We start from the raw sequence: 24,686 nt of genomic DNA, 5'->3' as shown, positions 1-24,686 counted from the left end.
CAGTGCACAATAATTGAGTGCCAGTGGTTCTTGTAACTTAACCAGGGAACGTGTTTATTGAACAGAACAATCCACAAAGGAGCAGGGTCAGACTGGGGGACCAGAACCCCTCTCCGGACCCCCCTGCTGGCGCCGCGCATGTGCACTACGCTTTTTGTGTGGCCTGCAAATCTTGGATCTGGCCCAGTCCAACTCTGCAAAGGAGTGTACATAAAGATCAAGCAGGAACATCAGTGGATAGTCAAATATGAACTCTGCGCGATGTCTGAATTTTTAGGTATACAGCAGCACCAATAAAATACTTATGGACAAGTCGCCATCAGGGGGGGACAAGTGTCCAGGGCATGAAGGGGCGCCTGGCAGTGCTGCACTTTTGAAAGAGCCGGGCCCCCCTTGAGAATGCCGAAGCCTGCAGCCATTTTCGAAGTCCTGAACAGCCGAAATGCGGAAGTGTTGAAAAGCCGAAGGATCCGAAGCCACGAAAACAGCTGAAGCGGAACTCCCGAAGTGGCTAAAAGACCCGAAGCTACGAAAATAGCCGAAGTCCCGAAAAGTCCGAAGTCACAAAACAGCTGAAATTGAAGTCCTGAAGCAGCGAAAAGAACCAAAGTCACGAAAACAGACTAAATTTAAGTCCTGAAGCGGCGAAAAGACCCAAAGTGACGAAAACAGCAGAAATTGAAGTGCTGAAGCCATGAGTTCAATTCTACTCCACACCAATTTGTTTTTTTTTTAATCTCTTAGCCACCAATGTATTATTTTAATATTCTATACGCCCCTGCCACCAATGTTTTTTTTAAAAATATTTTTTGGGGCCCCGATTTTTTTTTAACTTGTAAGGGGGGCCCTGGCGCCAATGTTTTTTTTAAAAAAATATTCTTTGGGGCACCAATTTTTTTAAACTTGTAAGGGGGGCCCTGGCGCCAATGTTTTTTTTTTTTAACTTATAAGGGAGCCTACCATCAATAGCTTTATATAACTTGTGTGTGTGGGGGGGTTACTTTTTTAGCGTTGATGTCTGTGTGGTTTTTTAACTGTGATGTGGAGTGGGCGGGATCTGGGGTGGGGCTTGGGCGCCAGTGTGGGTGATTTTGTTGTGCAGGGCCCTGGTGGCTTTGCTTATGGACCCACTTTTCCACGGATCAGATGGATAAGTTTAGGTTGGGCGCACCAGTTTCTAGAAGAAAGGATACGCTCTATGGTGTATTATAAAATCATATGAAAAACTTTGGGAACCCCTCTTGATTCTTTGGAGTTTTGTTTATCATTGGCTGAGCTAGCAACTTCCTTTTAATATATAACATGCCTTATGGAAACAGTAGTATTTCAGCAGTGACAAAGTTTATTGGATTAACAGAAAATATGCAATATGCATCATAACAAAATTAGACAGGTGCATAAATTTGGGCACCCCAACAGAGATATTACATCAATACTTAGTTGAGCCTCCTTTTGCAAATGTAAGCCTTTAGAGGCCTCCTTTAGCCTTTGATGAGTGTCTGGATTCTGGATGGTGGTATTTTTTACCATTCGCCCATTAACACCTCTCCAGTTCAGTTAAATTTGATGGCTGCTGAACATGGACAGCCTGCTTCAAATCATCTCATAGAGTTTTGATGATATTCAAGTCGGGGGACTGTGACAGCCATTCCAGAATATTGTACTTCTCCCCCTGTGTAACTTCAACTCTGTGACTGATGCTTGAAAATTATCTTAAAGAATTTGTTGATACTGGGTTGAATTCATCCGACCCTCGACTTTAAAGGAACATCAAAATTTTTTTTAAAGGCGACATGGCGACCATCCATTCTGCGCCACTCGATTTCTCCTCCCTGGCTTCCCTCTCCCTCGCTCCTCCAGCTCATGCTGTTCTCAGATGTGGCCACATTGACACATTCAGGACTGAGCTAACAGTCTCTCCTCCCAGGCTGAACCTGTCCCTACCCAGCTCCTCCACCACCAACTCCTTTAGAAAGAGTCTCCGAACTGAGCACAGAGGAGGACTGTGCGCACAGTACCGGGCTGTGGGCACTTTCTTCTCCCTAGAGGCAGCAGTAAGAGATCTACGGATTTATCTACCGGCTCAAGACCCAGGGCGAGGGGCAGAAGCAGCAGGCAGAGCCGGCCCGGTGGGATTAGTGCAGAGACTTTCTAAAGGAAAAGCCCCCCAGAGGTGTCATCCCCAGTGTAGAGACTGGCGGCCGATAAGGCCAAGTACGTGAAGAACGCCCAGCAGCAGCAAGGTGTTTATGGGGGCGGCGGTGGCAGCGCAGGGGGCAGCCGGGGGGACCCCCGAGGGAGCTTGGCATCAAACAGCAGCAATTTCCGGGCAGTCAGCAGGAGGGGAGACTGGGTCAGGAGGGCACGGCGCCGGTGCAGCGGACTCGCTCGTTATCTACCGACTCAAGACCCAGGGTGAGAGACAGCAGCCGGCCTGGGTGGGATTAATTCAGAGACTCTTTCTAAAGGAGTTGGTGGTAGAGGAGCTGGGCAGGGACAGGTTCAGCCCAGCCGGGGAGGAGATAGCTCAGTCTAGGGTTGCCACCTTTTCTGAAAAAAATACCGGCCTTCATATATTCTTGCTGTTTTTTCCTATTAATAACATTGGTGTAAAGCATGATTTTTACCAGCCAGGCCGGTAACACACCAGCCAGGTGGCAACCCTAGCTCAGTCCCGGATCCACAGTGTCAGTGAGTTATTTCTTAATAAAGGCTTTGCTATAAATTTGTCTTGGTGTTTTTTTTCCGTTGTATACTAACGAAGTTACTGTTCCTTTAACAAGGGTCCCAATCCCTGAACTAGCCACATAGCATGATAGAACCTCCACCAAATTTGACAGTGTCAGGGGGCCTATCGGCGCCCAGCGGGAGTAGTCAGGACCAAGGAGGAAGCTTAAGGGGTTAAAGTCCAAGATCGCAGTACAAATAGGTTAAGGCAAAGTCATAAACAAAGTCCAGGCAAAAGTCCAAAGGCAGGCAGAATAATATCAGTGTCAATGTTCAGGCAGGACCAAAAGTCCAGGAATCAGGTTAACAGGAAATATCAAACAACCAGGAATGCTCCAAACAAACGCTATAATCGGGCATTGAACCCGTGACCTGGAAGGGTTTTTAAGTTCAAATTTTGCGACACGAGTGTGACATCATTACGTCAGGGTGCCGCTGTTACCCACGTGTAAGCTATGGGCGCCACCATCTTGGATACAGCCACTGAGAAAGGTGCGCAGGGCTGGGGGCGGATTTGAGGGGAGCCTTTGCAGGAAATATTTTGTGTGCAGCATTTTCTTCATACTGACACGTTCCTATGATTTTTATAGGAACGTGTCAGAATCGCTTTAAGGCACTTCTCTGTGTGCAGCTTGGTGAGTTTGACCACTTGTGGGCCTTTGATATTTACAGCGAAACATCACCATATAAGCTTTAATTTGTAGGGTATAGTGGAATACAAGGGGCAGTGACACCTGCAACAGGCATAAGAATCAAGCAACTGGCTTGTGAGTAGATTTCATTCTGTCCATTACCCCTGTAAAAAAATATAATACACCATAGAGCGTATCCTTTCTTCTGGGGACCGGGGAATTTGCTTTTCTGTTGGTAAGCGCACCAAACCTGAAGTTATCCAGTGGATAGGCATATACTCACAAGCACCAATGGTCAGTATTAGTTCCAGCAGGGAACAGAACATACACAGCAGCAATGAAGGTACACACAGCTTTTAGCCTTTTACTAAGTGAAACCTAGGGAAATCACTACCCAGGACCTAAATCCCACACACTCCTTGTAAGAGCCTCAGGATGCTCAGTTAAATACACAGTCACTCTTATGAGTGACCTCTTAAGGTGAGTAGCCTATTCTTACTAGACCTGACCTTCTAGGTTCCACTTGAGCACGTGGCTGTTTAGGACTATATTCTTTGGCACAGTGCCATCTACCAGGCGCTGGTTGAACTGCAGGGGGGGCATAGCTTTACCCATAAGGAAACAGGTCCCTCTCCTAAATGTATTTTAGGACTCAGTGTAGGCCTCAACACTACTAGGGGCACTGCTTGCTAAATAATACTGGGAGACTCATTTACCAGTCCCTTACACTACCTTTTTCAGAAATCTCTTTTCAGGAACAAGCAGAGGCAAAGGTGTAATAACAAGGTCATCTGAAAAATCTTTTGCACCAGTGCTATCTCAGCTCCCTGCCCTTAGCCAAGCACTACTGGAAGGCATTTTATAGGAGCCGTAAACCTTCCAAACAGATAAGCCTGATTGAAGAAATACTACAACGCAACAATACTACAACATGTGGCCTCTGTGTTACGCACGTTCCACTTCCACACGGAGACCTCGTTCTGCACCAACTTCCGCCAATTTGGAAAACCCTGAGACTATATTATCGGCTCCGTCAGTGGGTGGGGACTCCGACCACTTATAATTCTCCCTCAAAAGCGTAAAGCAAACTGCAGAAGGGTATACATATACACGCGCTCTCTAACTGTGCAGCACCCGCGCTTCAGCCGCCAGCAACAATAGTCACAATAAACATACAGCTGTCACGCCGCCAGTACATTGTCGGCCTTCAAACAGTAGCTAATCTGCGTCACAAGTTGGATGCCCTCTTATTGGATACATAGGAAGGCTGTTCCCGTATTCCGCTTGCTGATTGGCCTGTTCCATGGACGGTGTTCTAAAGCCCTTTAAAGTTCTGTAAATAGCACCCACGTCTGTTTCTGGTCTCCTTTCTTGTCTCGGAATCGCAGGGTAGGTCAAGTGCGCATCGGGTCAGTTTTGTGGTTTCCTTAAATACCCGTCACCCGAGATAATAACGGGGACAGTAGGTGCAAGGCACCCCTGCCATCTTCCGATTTTGGTACATCCCTCTACTGAAATCTGGAGGCCTGCGGAAGGATAAGTAATCGTTGCTCTGCTTTCTTATAGGCTTAATTGTGTTAAGGGAAGTTAATATGTCGCTACTTTATTTATGTTTTACGAGCGTCCCAGACTCTTGGTAAATGAGAGGCGGACTGATATGCACAAGTAGAGCGCTTTTGTAAGCCTTAGTGGCACTCATCCCTGGAAATGTATGTGTGATAAAAAGGCAATAAAATATTGCTCATATCTGTAAGCGTATGATAAGGGGCGTTAACGTGCCCGAATATACACTTTATATAAATGTGATCTCATTACACAATTGCCTTATTTTTTATGTGTGCAGCGTGAGGCTCTTCACCTGCTGCTCATTTGCACATCTGACCTGCTGGGACTGGAGATGTCAAGGGTGGTAGCAGTGCTACAAAACAAAGAGAAACTGGAGGGACTCGGGCTGATGTTCCAGCATTAAATGAGAACTAAACCAGTGGCTTAACTAGATGTCTAGATGTTACTGGACCCACTGCAAATTAATTGTAGCCCCCAGCATATCCAGAGGTTGTCCTGTTTTGCCAATATATGTAGATATCGCTCATTAATTAGGGCCTCATGGGGGCCCCTATACCTCCTGCCCCCCCCTGCAGCCGCATGGTCTGCTTCCTCTGTTTTTATGCCACTGCACTAAACCTAAATCGAATATGGCTGTGTTTTATATATTTAACTTACTTTACCAGCCCAGAGGTTCAGCAGCCCTAAACCAGTAATGCTCCAGGATTTCAAAATAGCTCACAGCAACTTCCCCTCTTGAATTTTGTTAAATATTTAGACTGCTTTTGATCTAAGCTTAGGTGTAGTTGGAAATGAAAGCAAATATTGCACAGAGAGCAGAGCATGTCTTATGACTTGATCGTAGTGTTTTTATAGAGATATAATATGCCTGCAATAAAAAAACATTATAATAAAGGCATAAGATGTGTTGTACTCTCAGAATAATATTTATTTTCATTTGGAACCCTTTGCAACTGGCACAGGGTGTGCAGCCTGTTGAGAAGCACGTTAGGCATGTTAAAGTAGTTGGAAATGTCCATAACGTTAATGAGGTTACATCTGATACAGTGACTGATGCTACATGATGATCATTAATACAGATGCAGAATACACTGTTTTTATACTGTCTTGTAATGTGAATCTGAATTCATTAATATTAAGCCTTTTACATTATATTGTTTTTATTATAATGTATATTGTGCATCAGTCCCTAAGCCCAGAGCATGTGCTGTGAAACTTTGGTATTACTGGGAGCATATTATAATGTAGAGATCTTTACTCCTAAAGATGTGGTGACCTTGGCCTGGTACAGAAATCTAAAACACAAGTTGCAGCATGTCTAGACTAACTCTTTGTTGATCTTTAATTCTCCTGCAGTTTCATCTTCAAGAAATTGTATCCCTCACTGGAGATGTGTGTGCTAATATAGCCCTCACTCTGGTATAGGAAACATTCATTGTTATTTAAAAGAAAAATTCCCCTCACAAGCACTAAGCCATGTGCACTGGGAGGGAGTTTGGAAATTTCCAACAACCTCCAATGTTAGCTTGTCAAGTGCCCCAGCTTATGCATTATGGCCACTAAAAAACGTGCTCATTATACACAAGCGTGTCACTAAACATTGCCACCTGCACCTGGAACTTCCAGTGCGAGAGGCTAAGTGCTTGCAAAAAAAGATTGTTTCTCAACACAGCGAGAGGTTTTTTTTTAAGGCATGGACACATGGAAAGTTGGCTCCACTGCTCTCAGCCTGCGTGGATCCAGAATTTTGCATTTCTTTGCATTTTAAAGTTATAGCCTTCTTCTTTAGTTAGGCTTTAGTTCTCCTTTAAGGAAAGGGCACATGGAGAGTTGGCTTCACTGATCTCACAAACAATGGAAAGTTGGAACCCTGTTCAAATTAAGTAAAACGACTGCTGACTGTAACAAATCTCTAGCCCGGTGTGTAAAATTTTAGTGTAGGGCAGCAAAGAAACGTAATAGTGCAGTGGCTCACTCGATAATGGAAATGACTCGGATGTATAAAACCCCAGGTCCCACATTCAAAGCTTGATCAATGCACAGCAATGTAATCATATAAAGACAAAGCTACACTCACAAATACTTCAGGAGGCCCGGGTGCTGCGCCTGGAACCCCTGATGCGTAGGCAAAACAAAAGCAAAAAAGTATGGACTCCTTCAGTCGCCATTTTCAGATTGACTTGATCTTATTCCATGTATTTAAAACAAACACGTCCTAACGCGTTTCATATCAGCAGATATGTAATCATAGTCTCCATTAGGACATATTTGTCTCTCTCTCTCTCTCTCTCTCTCTCTCTCTCTCTCTCTCTCTCTCTCTCTCTCTCTCTCTCTCTCTCTCTCTCTCTCTTTTACAGCAGTGATTCTCTCCATTTTCTACAGGTAACAGTGTGTGTGTGTATATGTGTATATATATATATATATACACACTCAGTTACCTGTAGAAAATGGAGAATTACTGCTGTAAAAATCACATGCAGAGTCTTGTAACATTAGAAAGTAGGCATTCCTATCACATGCTTTACTTGGGTGCAGGGCAGGAAGGTGACAAATATGACAGATGAATTGCACGTGTTTTGAGAGAGTCTTACTAACAGAGTAGAATTTGAAATTTGATACCAGTAACATGACCATTCTGGTTTAGCAATGGCAACTACTTTTGTAATAAACATTTAGAACTGACACATCAGATGGTTAATTTTAATCTAGAGGTGTATTGTTCTGTTATCCGTGCTCTTCTGTTTTCATGCAGGTTTGCTCTACTCTATTAGTTACCGGTTAATAGAATTCTCTGTAAACCGTGATTTAAGAATACCATATCACTGTTAATGTTCCAGTGTGTGTAATTGCATAGGAAACCAGAGAAGTAGTTGAAGTAATAATACAATTAATCAATAAGGTGTCCAATATACAAGTTATTTTTGCCTAAAAACCTTTGGGCTTGATATCCTGAAATAAATAGCAATTAAAAATGTAATTTATACATGGACATATTACAACTCTGATGCATCTTCAGCAGACAATACTGGAGTAATTAACTAGTGCCAATCAATAACATGCTGTTTCAACTGTTGCTAGTCAGAGACTTTAAAGAGCTTTTCTGAACCATATTAATGATACAGACCAGATGCTATGCACAGTAGACAATGCCCTTGGGAACTGTAAACAAGTTAAAGTTAAAAGTATAGAAAAGTGTGGGATTTTTTAATGAATCCGCTAAACGAGAGTGCAGGACTGAAGAGAACAGGAATGACTAATGCAGTTGGCCAGTTTAAACACATTCCATTATAGTGTCCCAGTTTTTTGTACAGTTAAGGGTATTTTCTTAGTGGGTTTCTGCACAAAGTGCTTTATTGTCCTTCAGTATATTGATACAGGGTTGCTTTTTTTTCCTTCTGTCTATTGCAAGCATCATATCTTTAATTATACAGTATTGACTTCTATAAACTTTGTAATTCGTTTTCTTCAAGCTGATTGCTTTGTGTTGCATTCACTAGATCTGATCATGTGGCAAATCTCCAAGTGCAAAAGGACAAAAGTATTGCTTGCTTGTTTAGCGAGACACCATCACAAGGCTGTGTTGGCTATCAGAAGAGAAGACATCAATGTCTGGGAAAGGAGAGCCCCTCTTGCACCCAAACATGTAAAAGAACTTACCAGTCTGGGGTACAAAGTATTGGTGCAACCATCAAACAGAAGAGCCATCCATGAAAAGGTACAGAGATTAGTTCTTCACTGAGCACATTAATAAAACCGTTTAATATAGTATTGGTCTTTACTTGCCTTAAACTATGAAACAACTTTTTGCATTGCTAAAGTAAGGCTTGTACACTTGGGTGAAATTCAAATTGTAGATGTATATGAGAAGTGACCTATTCTGATAGCAATTTATTTAGTCTTTAAAATACCTTGACTGCTGTTTGTTAAATTTTTCATTCCATAAAGGTGATTTCATATTACATGACTCCATCTGGGCCACTGTCACCTCTTGCCTAGGGGATAATGCTGGGGGGGCGGGCCGTTTTGCCACCTGCACTTAATCTAGTCCTTCGCCTTTTAGGAATATGTCTACCAGGGATAATAGAAATTGCTGGTGGCAGAATATATTCATCTCATAGTAGCCTGAAGTTGCCTAGAAGGTGTTGTGTCTGAAGCAATTGCAGGCAATGTGTCAAAATTAATGTCTGGTTGGTGTCATTTCTGGTGTTATGCCACAAATGTGCACCGGATTCTCTATGCACAAGTGCACTACTCCTATTGATGCACGGTGCTGAAGGAACCTTGATGCTACCATGTGGTCTGGAGGTGGCAGTATCTCCAGGGGTTCTCTGTATCAATAGGTGCAACTGAGCTTGATTCAGAACAGGAGGCAGGAAGGACTGAGCAGCTCCAAATACAACTATATAGAGGTGCAAACTGTGCATTTTGAAGCAAGCGTCTTTAATTAATGACCCTTTAGTCCGCAGCTTATCTCCCCCCCCCCCGACTTTTTCCCCAACAGGTATCTGGATGAAAATCGCCAGCTATCTAGCAGGAAATTTTGAAAATCACATTGGGGCAAGGACCACACATCAGCATGTTGATGAGGTCCCCTCCCCACAGGCCTGTATTGACCTGTCCAGATGAGCATATCTTCCAAATGTATGTGCTGCTAGTTTGGTTGGCAAAAAGTCAAGCTAACCAAAGTTACTATTATGTAAATTGGACTCTTGTGCAGTTCAGTGTACCTCTGAATTTAATCTGTTAAATGTCAGACTTGTTTGGCCAAATCCCTTTGAGCAATCCTGTATGTTCAGGCTGATGTTTTGTTGTATGACACAGAAAAAGCAATTCTTTTTTCTAACTCAAGGCCACTATGGTATTAAAGAAGGAGAGTTCTCGTTGTGCAGAAAGAGACCTTTTAGTGGAAAAAAGAATACTACACAAGAAAGCCAAAGAACATATTTCTTTCAGTATAAATTTTTTTTCCCAATTCACATTAAAAAGCAGTTATATGATTTTGTGCCAATAATAAAATACAAATCTTGTTTTTTACTCATTTTTCTCCTACTTGATTGCGAAATCAATGGCCTGTGTTAATAGACCGACTAGATGCATTATCCTAATGTCACATTCCCCATTTAATTATTATTCTTTTACAAGTTCTTACAATGTTATAGAAAAAGTCTCAAAATAGAAGTATAAAGTTTCAAATTATAAACCCACTGTATTTTTTTTTTATCCTGCTATGTCTACCCCAACAGCCAAGCATCATGCATAAAATGGCCAGGTTATAATGGCTCTGTTACAAATGCAGTTGTGGTTGTGCTCAGTTGTTGAGCAACAAAAATTTAGTAATGAACACACTAATTTAATAAATTATGCCCAGTGCTTTAACACAATCTTGTAGCAAAGCATGCTCTTTTTAAAACCATTTGTAAGTCTCTGCTCCCATGTACCAGACTTTCAACAGGTCATTGCTGTGATCATTGTCTTTAGGACAGAGATTACAGCAATCAATTTAAAATCTATATTTTTATTTTCCATTTTTTAGTATTGTTAGATCTGTTACCCCGACACTCATGTCTAAACTATTTGCTCAATAAACAGGATGCCTTATTTTAAATTATGTAGCCACAGGTTTGATTAATAAAAACAGTAATATTCTTTAAAGGTATTATGTCTTGATCTTTATGGTGTAGTTTTTTTTTTTGTAGTAAGCTAAATTGTGTACAGTGCAAATAATTCATTCTACCATTTAAAATATTATTCTTGAATCAATAAATGTATTTTTTTTTTTTTGTTGTAATATTGTTATGTAGACAGTCATCTCGGGTCATTGTGTCTGATGCTGTGCTTTCAGAAACAGTCAACACTGATCATTGCAACTGCTTTTAGATAACCTATTGGTTTTCTTACTAAATGTTATTTGCCAAGTCATTTCACAGACTCTGAAGTCAATGTATGTACCATTATTTACAAATGCATACTGTGTGTATGTATCATTTACTGTACAAGCTAATTCACGAGGCAGTTTTTCCACAGTGTATTTCAGCTGGCAGAGAAATGCCTGAAACCACACATGCCACTTCCTGTTGTGTTGTAAATTGAAGCTGCAAGTACAGTTAGTTCTTGTTCTGAATGTACATTATAACATTTTTAATAACTCCCTGTACTAGCCATTAGGGCTGTGACACACAGGGCATTTTAACTGCCAGTGATCACATGATAATATTAAATGGAAAGCACCTTTAGTAAGCAACACAAAGCAGTTAAGTCAGACCTCCCCTGTCACCCCTCTGTTTCCGGCAGCCACAGTGCTTTTAATTCGCATGAATTTAATGTAGCTTATGTGAATCCAGAAATTATTTAACAACTACTTCCAACAGTGAAAAAAAGATTGCAAATTTTATAGTTGCAAATTCCTTTAACCTACTCGCACTTACTGAAACCTGGCTTTCTCCTACTGACACTGCCTCACCTGCTGCCCTGTCCTATGGGGGCCTACACCTTACTCATACTCCCAGACCTGGTAACAGACCTGGAGGTGGGGTAGGTTTGCTTCTTACTCCCCGCTGTACTTTTAAAGTTCTTCCACCTGTTCCCTCTCTATCATTCTCCTCATTTGAGGCTCACTGCATAAGCTCTTTTCTCCTGTTTCACTCTGCATTGCTGTTATATCAACCACCAGGACCAACTGCACAATTTCTGGACAACTTTGCTGCCTGGCTTCCTTACTTTCTTTCATCTAACATCCCATCCATCATATTAGGTGAATTTAATATACCTGTTAAAGGAAAACTATACCCCCCAAACAATGTAGGTCTCTATTAAAAGATACTGAGTAAAACAGCTCATGTGTAAAACCCTGATTCATGTAAATGAACCATTATCATAATAATATACTTTTTTAGTAGTATGTGCCATTGGGTAATCATAAATTGAAAATTGCCATTTTGAAAAATAAGGGCCGCCCCCTGAGATCGTACGATTCACTGTACACACATACAAACCACATGTAAGGTCACATGAGCCAATGAACAGACAGAGTTCTGCCTTTTGCTTCCTCACTTCTTCCTGTTACAGTTAGTGTTGTAGTATTTCTGGTCAGGTGATCTCTGAGGCAGCACAGATAGAGTCACGAAATGGTGGTTCAAGGCAAGAGATGTAAAAGGGCAATATTTATGTAAATATATATTCCAGTTTGGTAAGATTCTTTAATAAGTCATTCAATTTGATATAAACTATCTGTTGCTTAAGTATTCATTTTGGGGGTATAGTTTTCCTTTAACAACATTAACAACTCTTCTGTCTCTAAACTTCTTTCACTAACCTCCTCCCTAGGCTTATCTTTGTGCTCAGACTCCCCCTCTCACTCCAATGTTAATGCTCTGGATCTCATATTTACCAGACTTTGCTCAACCACCGATTTTACTAACTCACCATTTCCCCTCTCTGATCACAATATGCTCACATTCCAACTCTCACTAACTCCCTCCTCACCCCCTGCTATTTCCCAAACACTTACTTACCGTGACTTGCAAGCTGTAGACGTGTCACATCTCTCTTCTTTCTTTGACTCTCTTCACTCTAATATCTCAGCCATCTCATGTCCTAATGTGGCTACCTCTGTCTACTATAGTACTCTCACCACTGCCCTAAATGAGCTTGCTCCTATAAAAACTAAACATTCTAGAACCAAACCACTTCAACCTTGGCATACTGCTCATACAAAAGACATTCACGTGCACTTGAGCGTCGCTGGCGCAAATCCCGTTCAGAATCAGACTTTTGGAGCTACAAATCTGCCCTGCGCTCCTATAACACCAGCCTCTTCCAAGCCAAACAAACCTACTTTACTTCACTCATTAACTCCCTTTCTAAAAAACCAGCCCAACTTTTCTCCACCTTTAACACTCTCCTTTCCCATACTCCACCCCCTCTATGCACATCTGTCTCTGCTCAAGATATTGCTGAGCACTTCAAAAACAAAATTGACACTATCAGAAGGGACATTACACTACTCAACCCCCCTAGACTTCCACCACCCTCCCTCCACACTCCCCAGTCTCTCCTGTGCTCCTTCACCTCTGTCACTGATGAGGAAGTCTCAAAGCTTTTGGCCTCTTCTCACCTTACCATCTGCCCGCTTGATCCAATTCCCTCAAAACTTCTCCGCAATACCAATCCTTGTCTAATTAAAGCCTTAACTCACCTATTTAATCTTTCGCTCTCAACTGGACTGTTTCCTTCTCAACTAAAACATGCTCTCGTCACCCCCATTCTGAAAAAACCCTCTCTTGATCCCTCCAATCTTGACAACCTCCGACCTATCTCTCTGCTACCTTTCATCTCTAAACTACTTGAGCGCCTAGTCTACAACCGACTAACCTCATTCCTCTCTGACAATAACCTGCTGGACCCCCTACAATCTGGCTTTAGGCCACAACTCTCCACGGAAACTGCCCTGACTCGACTAACTAATGACCTTTTAACCGCTAAAGTCAACAATCATTTCTCACTACTAATACTTCTTGATCTCTCAGCCGCATTTGACGCTGTAGATCACCCTCTCCTCCTCCAGTCCCTCCATTCGCTTGGCCTTCGTGACACAGCCCTGTCCTGGTTCTCTTCTTACATCACCAATCGTTCCTTCAGTGTCTCCTACAACGGAGTATCTTCTTCTCCCCTACCTCTTTCTGTTGGAGTTCCTTAAGGCTCTGTCCTGGGACCATTACTATTCTCCGTCTATACTTCCTCCTTCGGCAAATTAATCAACTCGTATGGTTTCCACTACCACCTCTATGCTGACGATACTCAGATCTATCTCTCGTCTCCTGATCTCAACCCAGAACTCCTAACTCGCGTCTCCTCCTGCCTGTCCACTATCTCTACCTGGATGTCGCAACGCTACCTTAAATTAAAGCTCTCTAAAACTGAAATGGTTCTCTTTCCTCCAACTAACACCAGTAACATCGTGGAAGTATCCATCATAGTTAACAATTCCACTATCACCCCCTCTCCCCAGGCCCGGTGCCTTGGGGTTATCCTAGATTCTGCCCTGTCATTCACTCCTCATATCCAGTCATTTATTAAATCATGTCACTTCCACCTAAGGAACATATCCAAAATATGATCATTTATCACCCAAGATGCTGCCAAAATTCTTATTCACTCTCTCATCATATCGCGTCTAGACTACTGTAACTCTCTTAATTGGCCGTCCCCTCCAGAGACTGTCACCTCTCCAGTCCATAATGAACACTGCTGTGAGGCTCATATACCTCAGAAACCGCTCCTCCTCTGCCTCGCCATTCTGTCAATTCCTGCACTGGCTTCCATTACCTTTCAGAATCAAATTAATGACCCTGACTTTCAAAGCACTTCATAACTCTGCCCCACCCTACATCTCTGAACTCATCTCTATATACTCACCCAACCGCATACTACGCTCCTCTACTGACCTGCTACTCAACTCTTCTCTCATTACCTCCTCACATGCTCGCATTCAAGACTTTGCAAGGGCTGCACCCCTCCTCTGGAACTCTCTCCCACGGTTTGTCCGACTTTCTCCCAAACTTTCTACCTTCAAGAAATCTCTTAAAACGCACTTCTTTTGAGAAGCCTACCCTCACTCTGCTTAACTACCAAACGCAACACCACATACAGTACCACATTCCTCACCCACTTAATTCGATCTTGCCCACTCCCACACCTTGTGTATTACTCCCTTCCCTTTAGAGTGTATGCCTATGCATAGGGCCTCCCTCACCTTTTGTACCTGTATTGATTGTGATGTATGTAACTCCATATGTTCTATGTATATAATTCATGTGATTTAGTTGTATAATCACATTTACTTTACAGTGCTACGCAATATGTTGGCGCTATATAAATACATGTTAATAATAATAAATAATAATGGTTGCGCCAGTGCACAGTGTATGTAATAAAACTTCTTACTGCAAATGTTTTGTTTCAAAAGATTTGCCAACTTCAAGCATGCCTTAAAAGCAGTGTTGGGCCGGGGCAACTGGGGTCCACCAGAGGACCTGAGTCAGAGGTCACCCCTGCATAATCATGTAAGCCTGCTTGGCTGCTGATTATGAGGTGCAGTATGTAATGGTTGGGCTGTCGCAACAAAATATGGAAAAGATTTGTGCTATGTACCCCCCCATCCCCCCCATCCTATTGACACATTCTTTAGCCAGTAATGAGCATTCCATAATCTAGAAATGCCAGTAAGGTCCCTGCAGATGGAGAATTGCATTAACCCACTACATGCCAGTAAAAGACAATTGTTTATAGCAGATTTAGAGCAGCAAATTAATCCCAGGAGTGCCAAAACTTTGTCTCTTTTCCCTTCCTAATGTTCCCCACCAATCCCTTTCATGTTTACATTCTGTGCTGTCATTCTCCGGTTTTACACACTTCACTCCTCCCCCTCACCCACCATTTTTTTGCTCCATGTTTGTCTGCTACACAAAGCAAAGTCAAAGTTTATATGTCCCATACAGTTATGTATCAATTTGCAGACTGAAACCATTATTGGGCACAGAGATAGGATTGGCACTTGGCTGGTATTTTATCGGTCTAGCCAGTAAAAATGGTGCTTTTTGTCAGGAAAAAACATAAAACTATAGAAAGGTAGGTATTTTTTTCCAGCAGAGGTGGGAGCTCTACACAGAAACCACAGTAAGGTTGACACTTGGTTGGTAATACTAGGGCAGCAAGATGAACATTTTTTTTCACAAAACTTGCCAGTTGGCAACCTTAGACCAAGGAACATTTTCTGGGCTGTCCAGTAACAATTAACTCTAACATTTATGTAGTACAGTTTTTCCCAACTAAGTGTATTATGAACTATACTTTTTTTAAAAATATATTTCTGTGCTGTTTCTTTAAACGAATATTCATTGCTTCTAATTGTCTTGCTGGATATTTCATCCTCTTCCCTATAGCATTTAGGAATGTGCCTCCCTCCCATGCCAGGGTGACAATTTTCTTATCTGTTTGTCTTTCTCATTGCACACCGAGAGCTCCTTCAGAATGCCGGTGATTAGCTAACACGTTATTGGTTAACGACAGCTATAAAACTATTGCTATGTGCTGACCTGGTGTGCCTTATCTAATGGCCTGTATTCTGAGAAATCTCCCTGCATTGGTGTGCGATGTGGCGGAAAAAAAAGTTAAAAAAAAAAAAAAAAGCTAATATCACACAGAAGGGAGGGAGGGTGGCAAGTTCCCCATACTACATAGAAAGATGCATACATCAGGAGCCCAGCAGGCACAAATGGGACAGCCCATTCCCCCCCCCACAGAACATTCAAGTAATTTTAAGAACAAAATCAGCTGCATAGGGAACAATAGGTAGATAACCCTGAGGCCCACAAGAACCTGTGCCCACTGGGTTTTTAACTGGTGTCTCAGTGGGCCAGTCCGATCCTGCTTAAAATTGTTAAATTAAAATTCGCAAATAACAGTCTAATAAGAATATTAAATATTCTGAAGAACATGGTTTTTTTTTTTGTTTTTTTTTTGCTGGAGCAGCACTATTACCTGATGTGTTTTGAAAAAACATGTTTTCCTATGAAAGTATGCATGCATTTGTCATATGACAAATTATAGTCATTATTACATATGGCATGGACAGGTATTTGCCTCACTTTGAATAGTAATGTTAATGTGTTAGTAACACTTGTCACTTATTTACAGGAATATAAAAAAGCAGGTGGTATTATTCAAGAAGATATACAAGACGCGTCTCTTATTGTAGGTGTTAAGAGACCTCCAGAAGAGAAGCTCCTGCCCAATAAGACCTATGCATTCTTTTCTCACACCATAAAAGCCCAGGAAGCAAATATGTCGTTATTGGATGAAATCCTTAAACTGGTAAGCCCAGTATAATTATAGACATTTTCATGGGGCAAGGGATCTCCTGCTGTTACTAACAGTTCTAAGTCTGTAGGGGTTGATTTATTATGCCGCAATTTTTTCGGATCGGGCTCTTTGACACCAAAAATCTGAAAAAAATAAGTGTGACTTTTTCAGGATTCATTATGCAACAAAACTGCAACCATTCCGAAAATACTCCAGCTAAAATCTGTCAAAACATGTAGAAGTAGAAGGCATGCACTTTCTTTTTTCACATGATCTCTATCTGGAAGTGTCTTTATTCCAAATATAATTATATGATATTTATTAAAAACATTTGTACAGTTGTTCATTTTTCTTGTATAGGAAATTCGATTGATTGATTATGAAAAAATGGTGGATCATCGAGGAGTGCGGGTAGTGGCTTTCGGACAGTGGGCTGGAGTGGCAGGTATAAATATTGATTTACCTCAATCCTATTCTAGTTTTTTTTTTTTTTCTTGCACCCTTGAGCTCCGCTGTGCTACTTCGCACAGATACGCGAGTTTCACATTTAGAGGCACATTTTTCACTAATGCAGGGGCATTATGGAGAAAGCTGGGTCAAGAGTATCAGTATTTTCTTATTATGCTGGCTGCACCACTAAATAATGACTAAAAATAGCAAGTTAGAATAAGTTGCTTGGCTTTGTTTACCAATACATTTTAACTACAATTAAATAATTTGTTGTGCTGAAATGAACATGAGAAAAATAATTACTAATTAAAGTCTGAAGCATAAGTTTAAGGTGTAGTTCATGTTCTCTGCAGTTGGGTAATAAGGCCACACACACTGGTCCAAACAGTGGCTAAAGATCCTTCGATGAACCTCCTGCAAAGGACAACTTATGGGCCCCCCCAGAGTAGCTTTCACTGGCCACGCTCTTTGAACCATCTCCTTCGCTTGTGCATGTATACATGATTGTCAAATGGGAGACAGGAAAAGTAGCAGCACAGCAGACCCTGCAACTGATCTAGGCCCTTTTTTCCCCAGCCCCCCTCCCCCCCACGTGGTTACAGGGTCTGCTGTACTGTACTTACATGTGAAGATACTGTTGTTTAAGGGCTAATATAGGTTACTTTTTTTTTAAAAAAAAAATTCCTTTTCCATCGACTTATAGAATTATTTTAATATGTTTTTAAATATTACTTTTGCTTTATTTCCTCCTGTCAACATATCAACCTTCATTTTTAGCTTGCCTAAGCAGCCCTTTTCTGGCTGGCAGGCTAGCAAACCACAAGCTTACTTATTACCTCCCAAAGGCCTGTTTTTGTTATAATTATTTACATGAAACTTAAATAAGCTGTTGCCTAGCAGTCCATGAACATAATTCATGTTCACAAACACAATACATCATAAAGAGAATGGACAGTTGAATGGAATTTAAATCCCAATCTCCATTGAAAGGACAGTTCCTTTGACTTTTTATCTGCTCCTATGTGCTGAACAAAGGTGTCTACACGTGCAATACAAAAATTACTGTAGAATTTCTGTACTGCACATATACTGGCTCAGGGTCTCTGCTTAGCTGTTATAAGCACTGTAGGATACCTAACAAATTAGAATCCTGTCGGCGATGTTTGCATTGTCCATTACACTTTAGTAAACAGTGTTAATTTTGCCACATTAATATTCTCAATGATAATGGGTGATTGGTTATAGACATTTTTTTTGCTTCAGTAAACCGACCCCTAAGATTATAGCAGCCTTTTTTTGGTGGGTTGGAACTAGGGGTGTCAAATTTAAAATTTTCGAAAATGGAAGCATTTTTATATTTTTTAAAGAAAGCTATTATTTATGTTTAGCATTTTGAAATATTGCTATGACACCTTTTACAAATGAGCAATAGCTAAATCCTCTGTGTTTATGATTTAGGGATGATCAACATGCTGCATGGTTTAGGTCTTCGATTTCTTGCCCTTGGACATCACACCCCGTTTATGGTAATTGTTAAATACTTTATCTGCCCTGTGATCTAGTGTTAATGTTGTAATAAAGGATACTGTCATTTCATATGCATGTGGTTCCTCTAATGTTTTTCAATTTTTTTGTAAAAAAACTGACATACTACATGCTGAGAATTCAAACTGCATTAGGAACTATTAGAAATTATCTATGGAATAATGCATGATAATTCAGTTAATCGATTACTTTCTCTGTTTATGACAGTTCATGTTGATATATTACATTATTTATGCTTGTTTTTAGCACATTGGAATGGCTCATAACTACAGAAACAGTAGTCAGGCTGTGCAAGCTGTGAGAGATGCTGGATATGAGATATCGCTTGGATTAATGCCCAAATCTATTGGGCCCCTGACCTTTGTTTTCACTGGAACTGGAAACGTTTCTAAGGTAACAAATGATGTGCTTAATGTGTTACCTGAAAAAGTAGTGAAAAAATTTGAACATTTTTGATCGTGAGTCATTTGCTCTCATAATAAACTGCTACGTTTTTTGATTCAAACAACAACTGAAGTCAATCAGGGCTAATTACAAATAGACCTTGCATTGCCTCTGGGCTTCCAGCTAACCAGTTTCAATTATTAAAACTTAACTTTTAATAGCCACTATAAATAAAAGCATGCTGCCAATAACAAAATACACACTCCTACAGCAATCAGCACTTGCTGCTTGGTTCAAGTCAAATCAGGTAACACTAACGGTTAAACCCATTTTCCCTCCCTTCCAATCATTCCCAGGTATTTCTGCCTGTCTATGTGGGGAACAAGTGGGAGCTAGTCACCCACTGGGTGGGGGCATAGGTGGACAGTGGGTAGTCACCCACTGGGTGAGGGCATAGGTGGACAGTGGGCGACTAGCTCCCACCATTTTAATTATCCTGTAATTAGGGTTTGGAACTATTTAAATACATTAAGGGTGTTATTTAATAAATCAATTTGTTTTTTTTCTGGTCGAGCTTTTTTTCAACAAAACTTGAATTTTTTAAGAGAAAAAAACTAGAATTTTACGAAATTTATTATACCCCGAAGCTGCACAAAGTCCAAATCTGAAAAATCTGCCATCACAAACCTGTCGTGTATAAGTCAATGGGAGATGTCCTTTTTACAATTTGAAGATATTGTGATCTGTGCTGGGTTTTATTCGATAATCTGAAAAATTTGTGGTTTTTGGGCAATAACCAGAAAAAAACAGTCGATTCTGGCGTCAAATCTGAAAAATTTGTACGATCCGGGTTTTCACTCAATTTTATCACGTTTTTTTTCCAACCTGACACTTTTTTAGTTATTTTATTGATAAATAAGATGAAATTGTGAATGTGAGTTTGGTCGAGCTTGGTTTAATAAAAATATGAGATAAATTTGAGTTTTAGAAAATACCCCCTTAAGAGTTCCAACCACTAGGGCACTGTTTTTGTGTGTCTGTGATTTAGTATGCACATAGTACACTTGCTATATTTTCCCTTCAGAGATAATACAATATGCATTTTTGCTTTAGGGTGCACAAGAAATAATTAATGAGCTACCCTGTGAATTTGTTGAACCACATGAATTAAAAGAAGTTTCCAAGACTGGAGGTATTTATCAAATTAACTTATCATAGTCATCTTTAACAAAAACAAAATGAAAAAATATTTGAAATTGTCACATTTTCTCCTAGATCTAAGGAAAGTTTATGCAACAGTTTTAAGCCGTCACCACCATCTTGTTAGAAAAACAGATGGCGTGTATGACCCTGTTGAATATGACAAGAATCCTGAACTATACACTTCCAGGTTTAACACTGATGTAAGGATGCCTACATTTAATTATGTTTAAAGGGATTGTGACATATAGGTATAAATTAGCAGACCATAGTTACTTTATAACTACATCTGAGAAAAATACTGTGAGCAACAAATAATGTGCAATGGTAACCAAATTATTTCTATTTAGCCATGTAAAATGTGCATTTTATGTGTGTTAAAGGATCATAGCCTTAAATAGCCAATTCACCTTAAATCTCTTGTTGTGGCATATTACATTATTATTATTCAGCTTGCAGAGGGGCCTGTTATTTTTTTTTTTTTTCAAGGGTTGGTTTCAGGCGTTTCACTGCCTGCATGTGCCATGATCCTAAGGGACAGTGTAATCTTTCTCATGCATACAGAGCTTTTCCTTTAAATCAAGAGTATTCTTAAAGGAGAACTAAACCCTAAAAATGAATGTGGCTAAAAGTGACATATTTTACATACCGAACTTATTGCACCAGCCTAAAAGAAGATGGGGAGCTACTGAGGCATCTTTGGAGGCACACATCATCCCTGCTAAAGGCCTGTGGTTGCCCTGCCTAGCCTAAAACATAATGTATAACATATTTATATATATATATATATATATATATATATATATATATATATATATATATATATATATATATATATATATATATATATATATATATATATATATATATATATATATATATATACACCCTGCATTGACATTTTCTGCTCTAGTAAGACATTCTTAAAATACATCAATAGTAGGACTGCTGTACTGACCCAGGCAAACCATATGTATATTTTTACATTTTTCCAGGTACAGCTTTTGTTCCACCTTGACTGGTTTAAGTTTAATAAAATGACATCTAGCAAGTTGCCAGTGTTTGGCTTTCACACCTGCCTTTTTTTCTTGTTTTTTTTAAATTTATTTGTAACTGTTCCCAGTTTAAGAACCAATTACTGCAGCTATTCTAAGAACCTGAATTGGTTTTAAGATCTCTGAATTGCTTATGTTCACCTGTTACTTTATTTATACTGCTACAACTGTGGGGTAAAATATCACAATCAAAATTAGTTTTTATTAGAAAAAGTGGTTGAAATAAAGGAGAAAGTAACCGTTAGAATGATTGAGCTCCCTAAAAATGGTAATTTCCTCTACCATGTTATGTAAACCAAAGTAGAGCAGTTGTGGGCGCCATCTTTGAATTGCTCTTACAAAGAATTGCAACAAATTCTGCTGGTTGACAAAAATCATTCTACAGGTAGGCTGAAATGTCCTCATTGTTGATAAGAGATTCATGCTGTAGAATAGTAATGTTTAATTACTGCAATTTAGTGCACATTTTCTTTGTGCTTTCTATCAAAGGTTTAAGACATAGTCAAATTCATTGTAAGATTTTAAAGTTTCATTACCCTTTTCACTGCTCCTGCATTGAGAAGGATTTTCTGTTTGGATGTATCATTACATGATATTCAATACTGTTTGCTGCATGTTTTTTTAAAACTGTGTTTTAGTTCATTTTTCAGTGCTGTTTGTGGAATGTTTCTCCCATAACAGATAGCTCCATATACCACATGTTTAATCAATGGAATATACTGGGATCCGGGTTCTCCACGTTTGCTAACCCGTCAGGATGCTCAAAGGCTTTTGGCTCCAGTGAAGTCCTCTACAGTTGCAACAGAAGGCTGTCCAGAACTTCCTCACAAGTAGGGATTATGTAGCTTTAACAAATATGTTTTCTGCATGAAATAACCTCAAATATAACCTGCGGGAACGAACTGATATTTTTCAAGATCTGTATAGCTTAATTACCCCCTTCATATACACATTTCCTCTAAGGTTCGAGTTTTTCAATTGTGTAGCTTTTTAAAATGACCTAAGGAGAGAGAGAGACGCACGCACGCACGCACGCACACACACACACTTTCATTCTCCATAAATGGGAAAAAAACATATGCACTACAAAAATAAATAAATAAAAGTAATCTGCTTACAAAAGGCAGTCTTTTAACCCTTTCCCAGGCTTTTGGCAATTGGTGACATTTCTGCTGACACTGGTGGATCCATAGAATTTATGACAGAGTGTACAACAATTGATATGCCATTCTGTATGTATGATGCAGACCAGCATATCATTCATGACAGGTGAGAGAGTTATTTCATGCCTCTTTACTATTTAAACACAATACCTGCATGTATGTTATTTATTCATTGTAATCATATTTGTTTTATAGTGTGGAAGGCTGTGGGATTCTGATGTGCTCAATTGACAACTTGCCTGCTCAGCTCCCAATTGAAGCAACGGAATATTTTGGAGACATGCTCTTTCCTTACATTGAAGAGATGGTAGGGAAGCAAATGAAAAGTTTACATTTTATGACATTTGAAAGAAACCTATTCTTATTCAGATCTTTTAATTGCATGCTAATGATACTTCTAAAACCCTGTAACAATCCAGTAATACTGCTCACAGTGTCTCTATAGCACTACTTGCTGCGGCAAATGAAATGCTTGAACAAGCTTAAACAAATAGTGCAACATTTCTCTAATAAGTCGATGGTTCATTTTTAAATGCATATACTTCCCTCCAGAGAATTCCTTATTATGCTTGGCTAATACACAGGCACAGTGGTACCTTGATACCAGGGCTGGACTAGGAGTAAAAAGCAGCCTGGGCAAAAAAATCAAAGCAGCCCACATGTAAACACACAATGGTCTTGTACTCATCCACTCATATATTGGGGTAAAACTGCAAAAAATGATGTGCTAAACAAACCAGCTTAAATGTTCAGCATAGTATACTATAGTAGTATGCTATAGTAATAATGATCCAGGCCTCTAAAATTGTCACAAAATTGTCTGTGACATGCACATGCTCAGTCTGCAGTTGTTGAGAAGTTAAGTTTAGAGGTCGTCAAAAATCAGCAGAAAGCAGAAAATGCAGTTTGCTTGTCATACAAGCCGATGCAACAGGGCTGGTTATTAAGAGACACTGCTAATGGGCTGTGGTTGCCTTGGTTGGTATAAATACCCAAAATATAATGTAAAACATTTCTGCCCTACTTCTTTAATTCAGCTTTAAATCCCCTACCCTACATAGTCCCCCCTCCCTGCACCCCCCCCCCACACAGGTGATAACACCTGTAAGTGACCCTAATCCTCACGGGCGCAATCCTTCAGCTTTGCGGTATTCTTTGCATCTTCTTCCTTCCCTTTGGTAATTTCCGTCACTAACTGGAAGACTGCTCCAACTGTGTATTCGCCAATACGACGATCACTTCTCGAAGAAGACCGAATAGCTGAATATGTCGCCTGTAAGCTCCGTTGTGCTGACTCTGTAACGAGAGGTAATACACTGATACAACACTTTGATCTAAAAGCTGTCAAAGTCATTTGTATTGCTGGAAAAAAAGGATTTTGAGGTTTTCATATTAGTATTGGGATTAGTTCCGCATTTTTTTATCATTTCTAAAACCACTAAAATCAGAATGTTGAGAAATGGGCCTCTTTATGTCCAATTAAGCAATGTCTGAATGTGCTTCTGGTGTACAAACTAAATTATACACTGGACAACAGAACGTTAACAAGGGATTGTGAACTTGCATGACGTATACATACCCATGAAAGAAATAATGACGGAATGAAGATATGACTAAATATGAAATAACCAGAGCAATAAGATGAAGGATATGTAATTATGTAAAAACATAATTACAAGTGTAAAGTGTGATTTGAAGTTATTTGTTGAACTCATAACCTCTGTACCTGAAATAGAGAAATCCACATAAAGACAAATTGAGATATGTCATTTAAAGGGGATGTTCACTTTTTTTAATAGTTTTGGAAAATAAACAGACCTTGTCATGTCAAAAGAAATGGAATGTTTCAGTATGTACTTGGAAAGGTAGCAATACTTAAATGTTTTTTTGTTTTGTGAGCTAGGGACCTCCCACCCACGCCACATAGTAATCTTATGTAGTAATATCAGAGGAAGGGGCAGACAATGCTCGCTAGAGCACATCCCCGTTTTTTTTGTCTTCCTTTGCTAGTCATTGATATGATTGATCAGGTATGTGCAGCAGACATTAATAACTACACTTTCTCTGCTGTGCTGGTTGTTGGCAATCTCCTGGCTTGGGCAGAG

At 40.1% G+C, this 24,686-nt stretch overlaps 1 protein-coding gene across 3 annotated transcripts in view; it reads left to right on the top strand.

The window, feature by feature from the left end:
- Nucleotides 1-4,736: 4,736 nt before the first annotated feature.
- Nucleotides 4,737-24,686, top strand: part of aass.L (aminoadipate-semialdehyde synthase L homeolog) — a 36,868-nt gene continuing 16,918 nt past the window's right edge. The window contains 11 exon segments of one of the 3 annotated variants that reach the window (NM_001092511.1): nt 4,737-4,748; nt 8,423-8,640; nt 16,620-16,796; nt 17,145-17,229; nt 18,693-18,760; nt 19,026-19,172; nt 20,277-20,355; nt 20,439-20,566; nt 22,100-22,248; nt 22,565-22,687; nt 22,777-22,888. In NM_001092511.1, the coding sequence (NP_001085980.1) occupies nt 8,431-8,640; nt 16,620-16,796; nt 17,145-17,229; nt 18,693-18,760; nt 19,026-19,172; nt 20,277-20,355; nt 20,439-20,566; nt 22,100-22,248; nt 22,565-22,687; nt 22,777-22,888 (1,278 nt within the window). In that variant the 5' untranslated portion in view covers nt 4,737-4,748; nt 8,423-8,430. 3 annotated transcript variants of the gene reach the window in all.

The sequence above is a fragment of the Xenopus laevis genome, chromosome 3L (assembly GCF_017654675.1).
Source record: "Xenopus laevis strain J_2021 chromosome 3L, Xenopus_laevis_v10.1, whole genome shotgun sequence".
NCBI classification, from domain to species: domain Eukaryota; kingdom Metazoa; phylum Chordata; class Amphibia; order Anura; family Pipidae; genus Xenopus; species Xenopus laevis.
The sequence above is the reverse complement of the archived record's forward strand: the minus strand, read 5'-3'. Positions and strand labels throughout refer to the sequence as shown.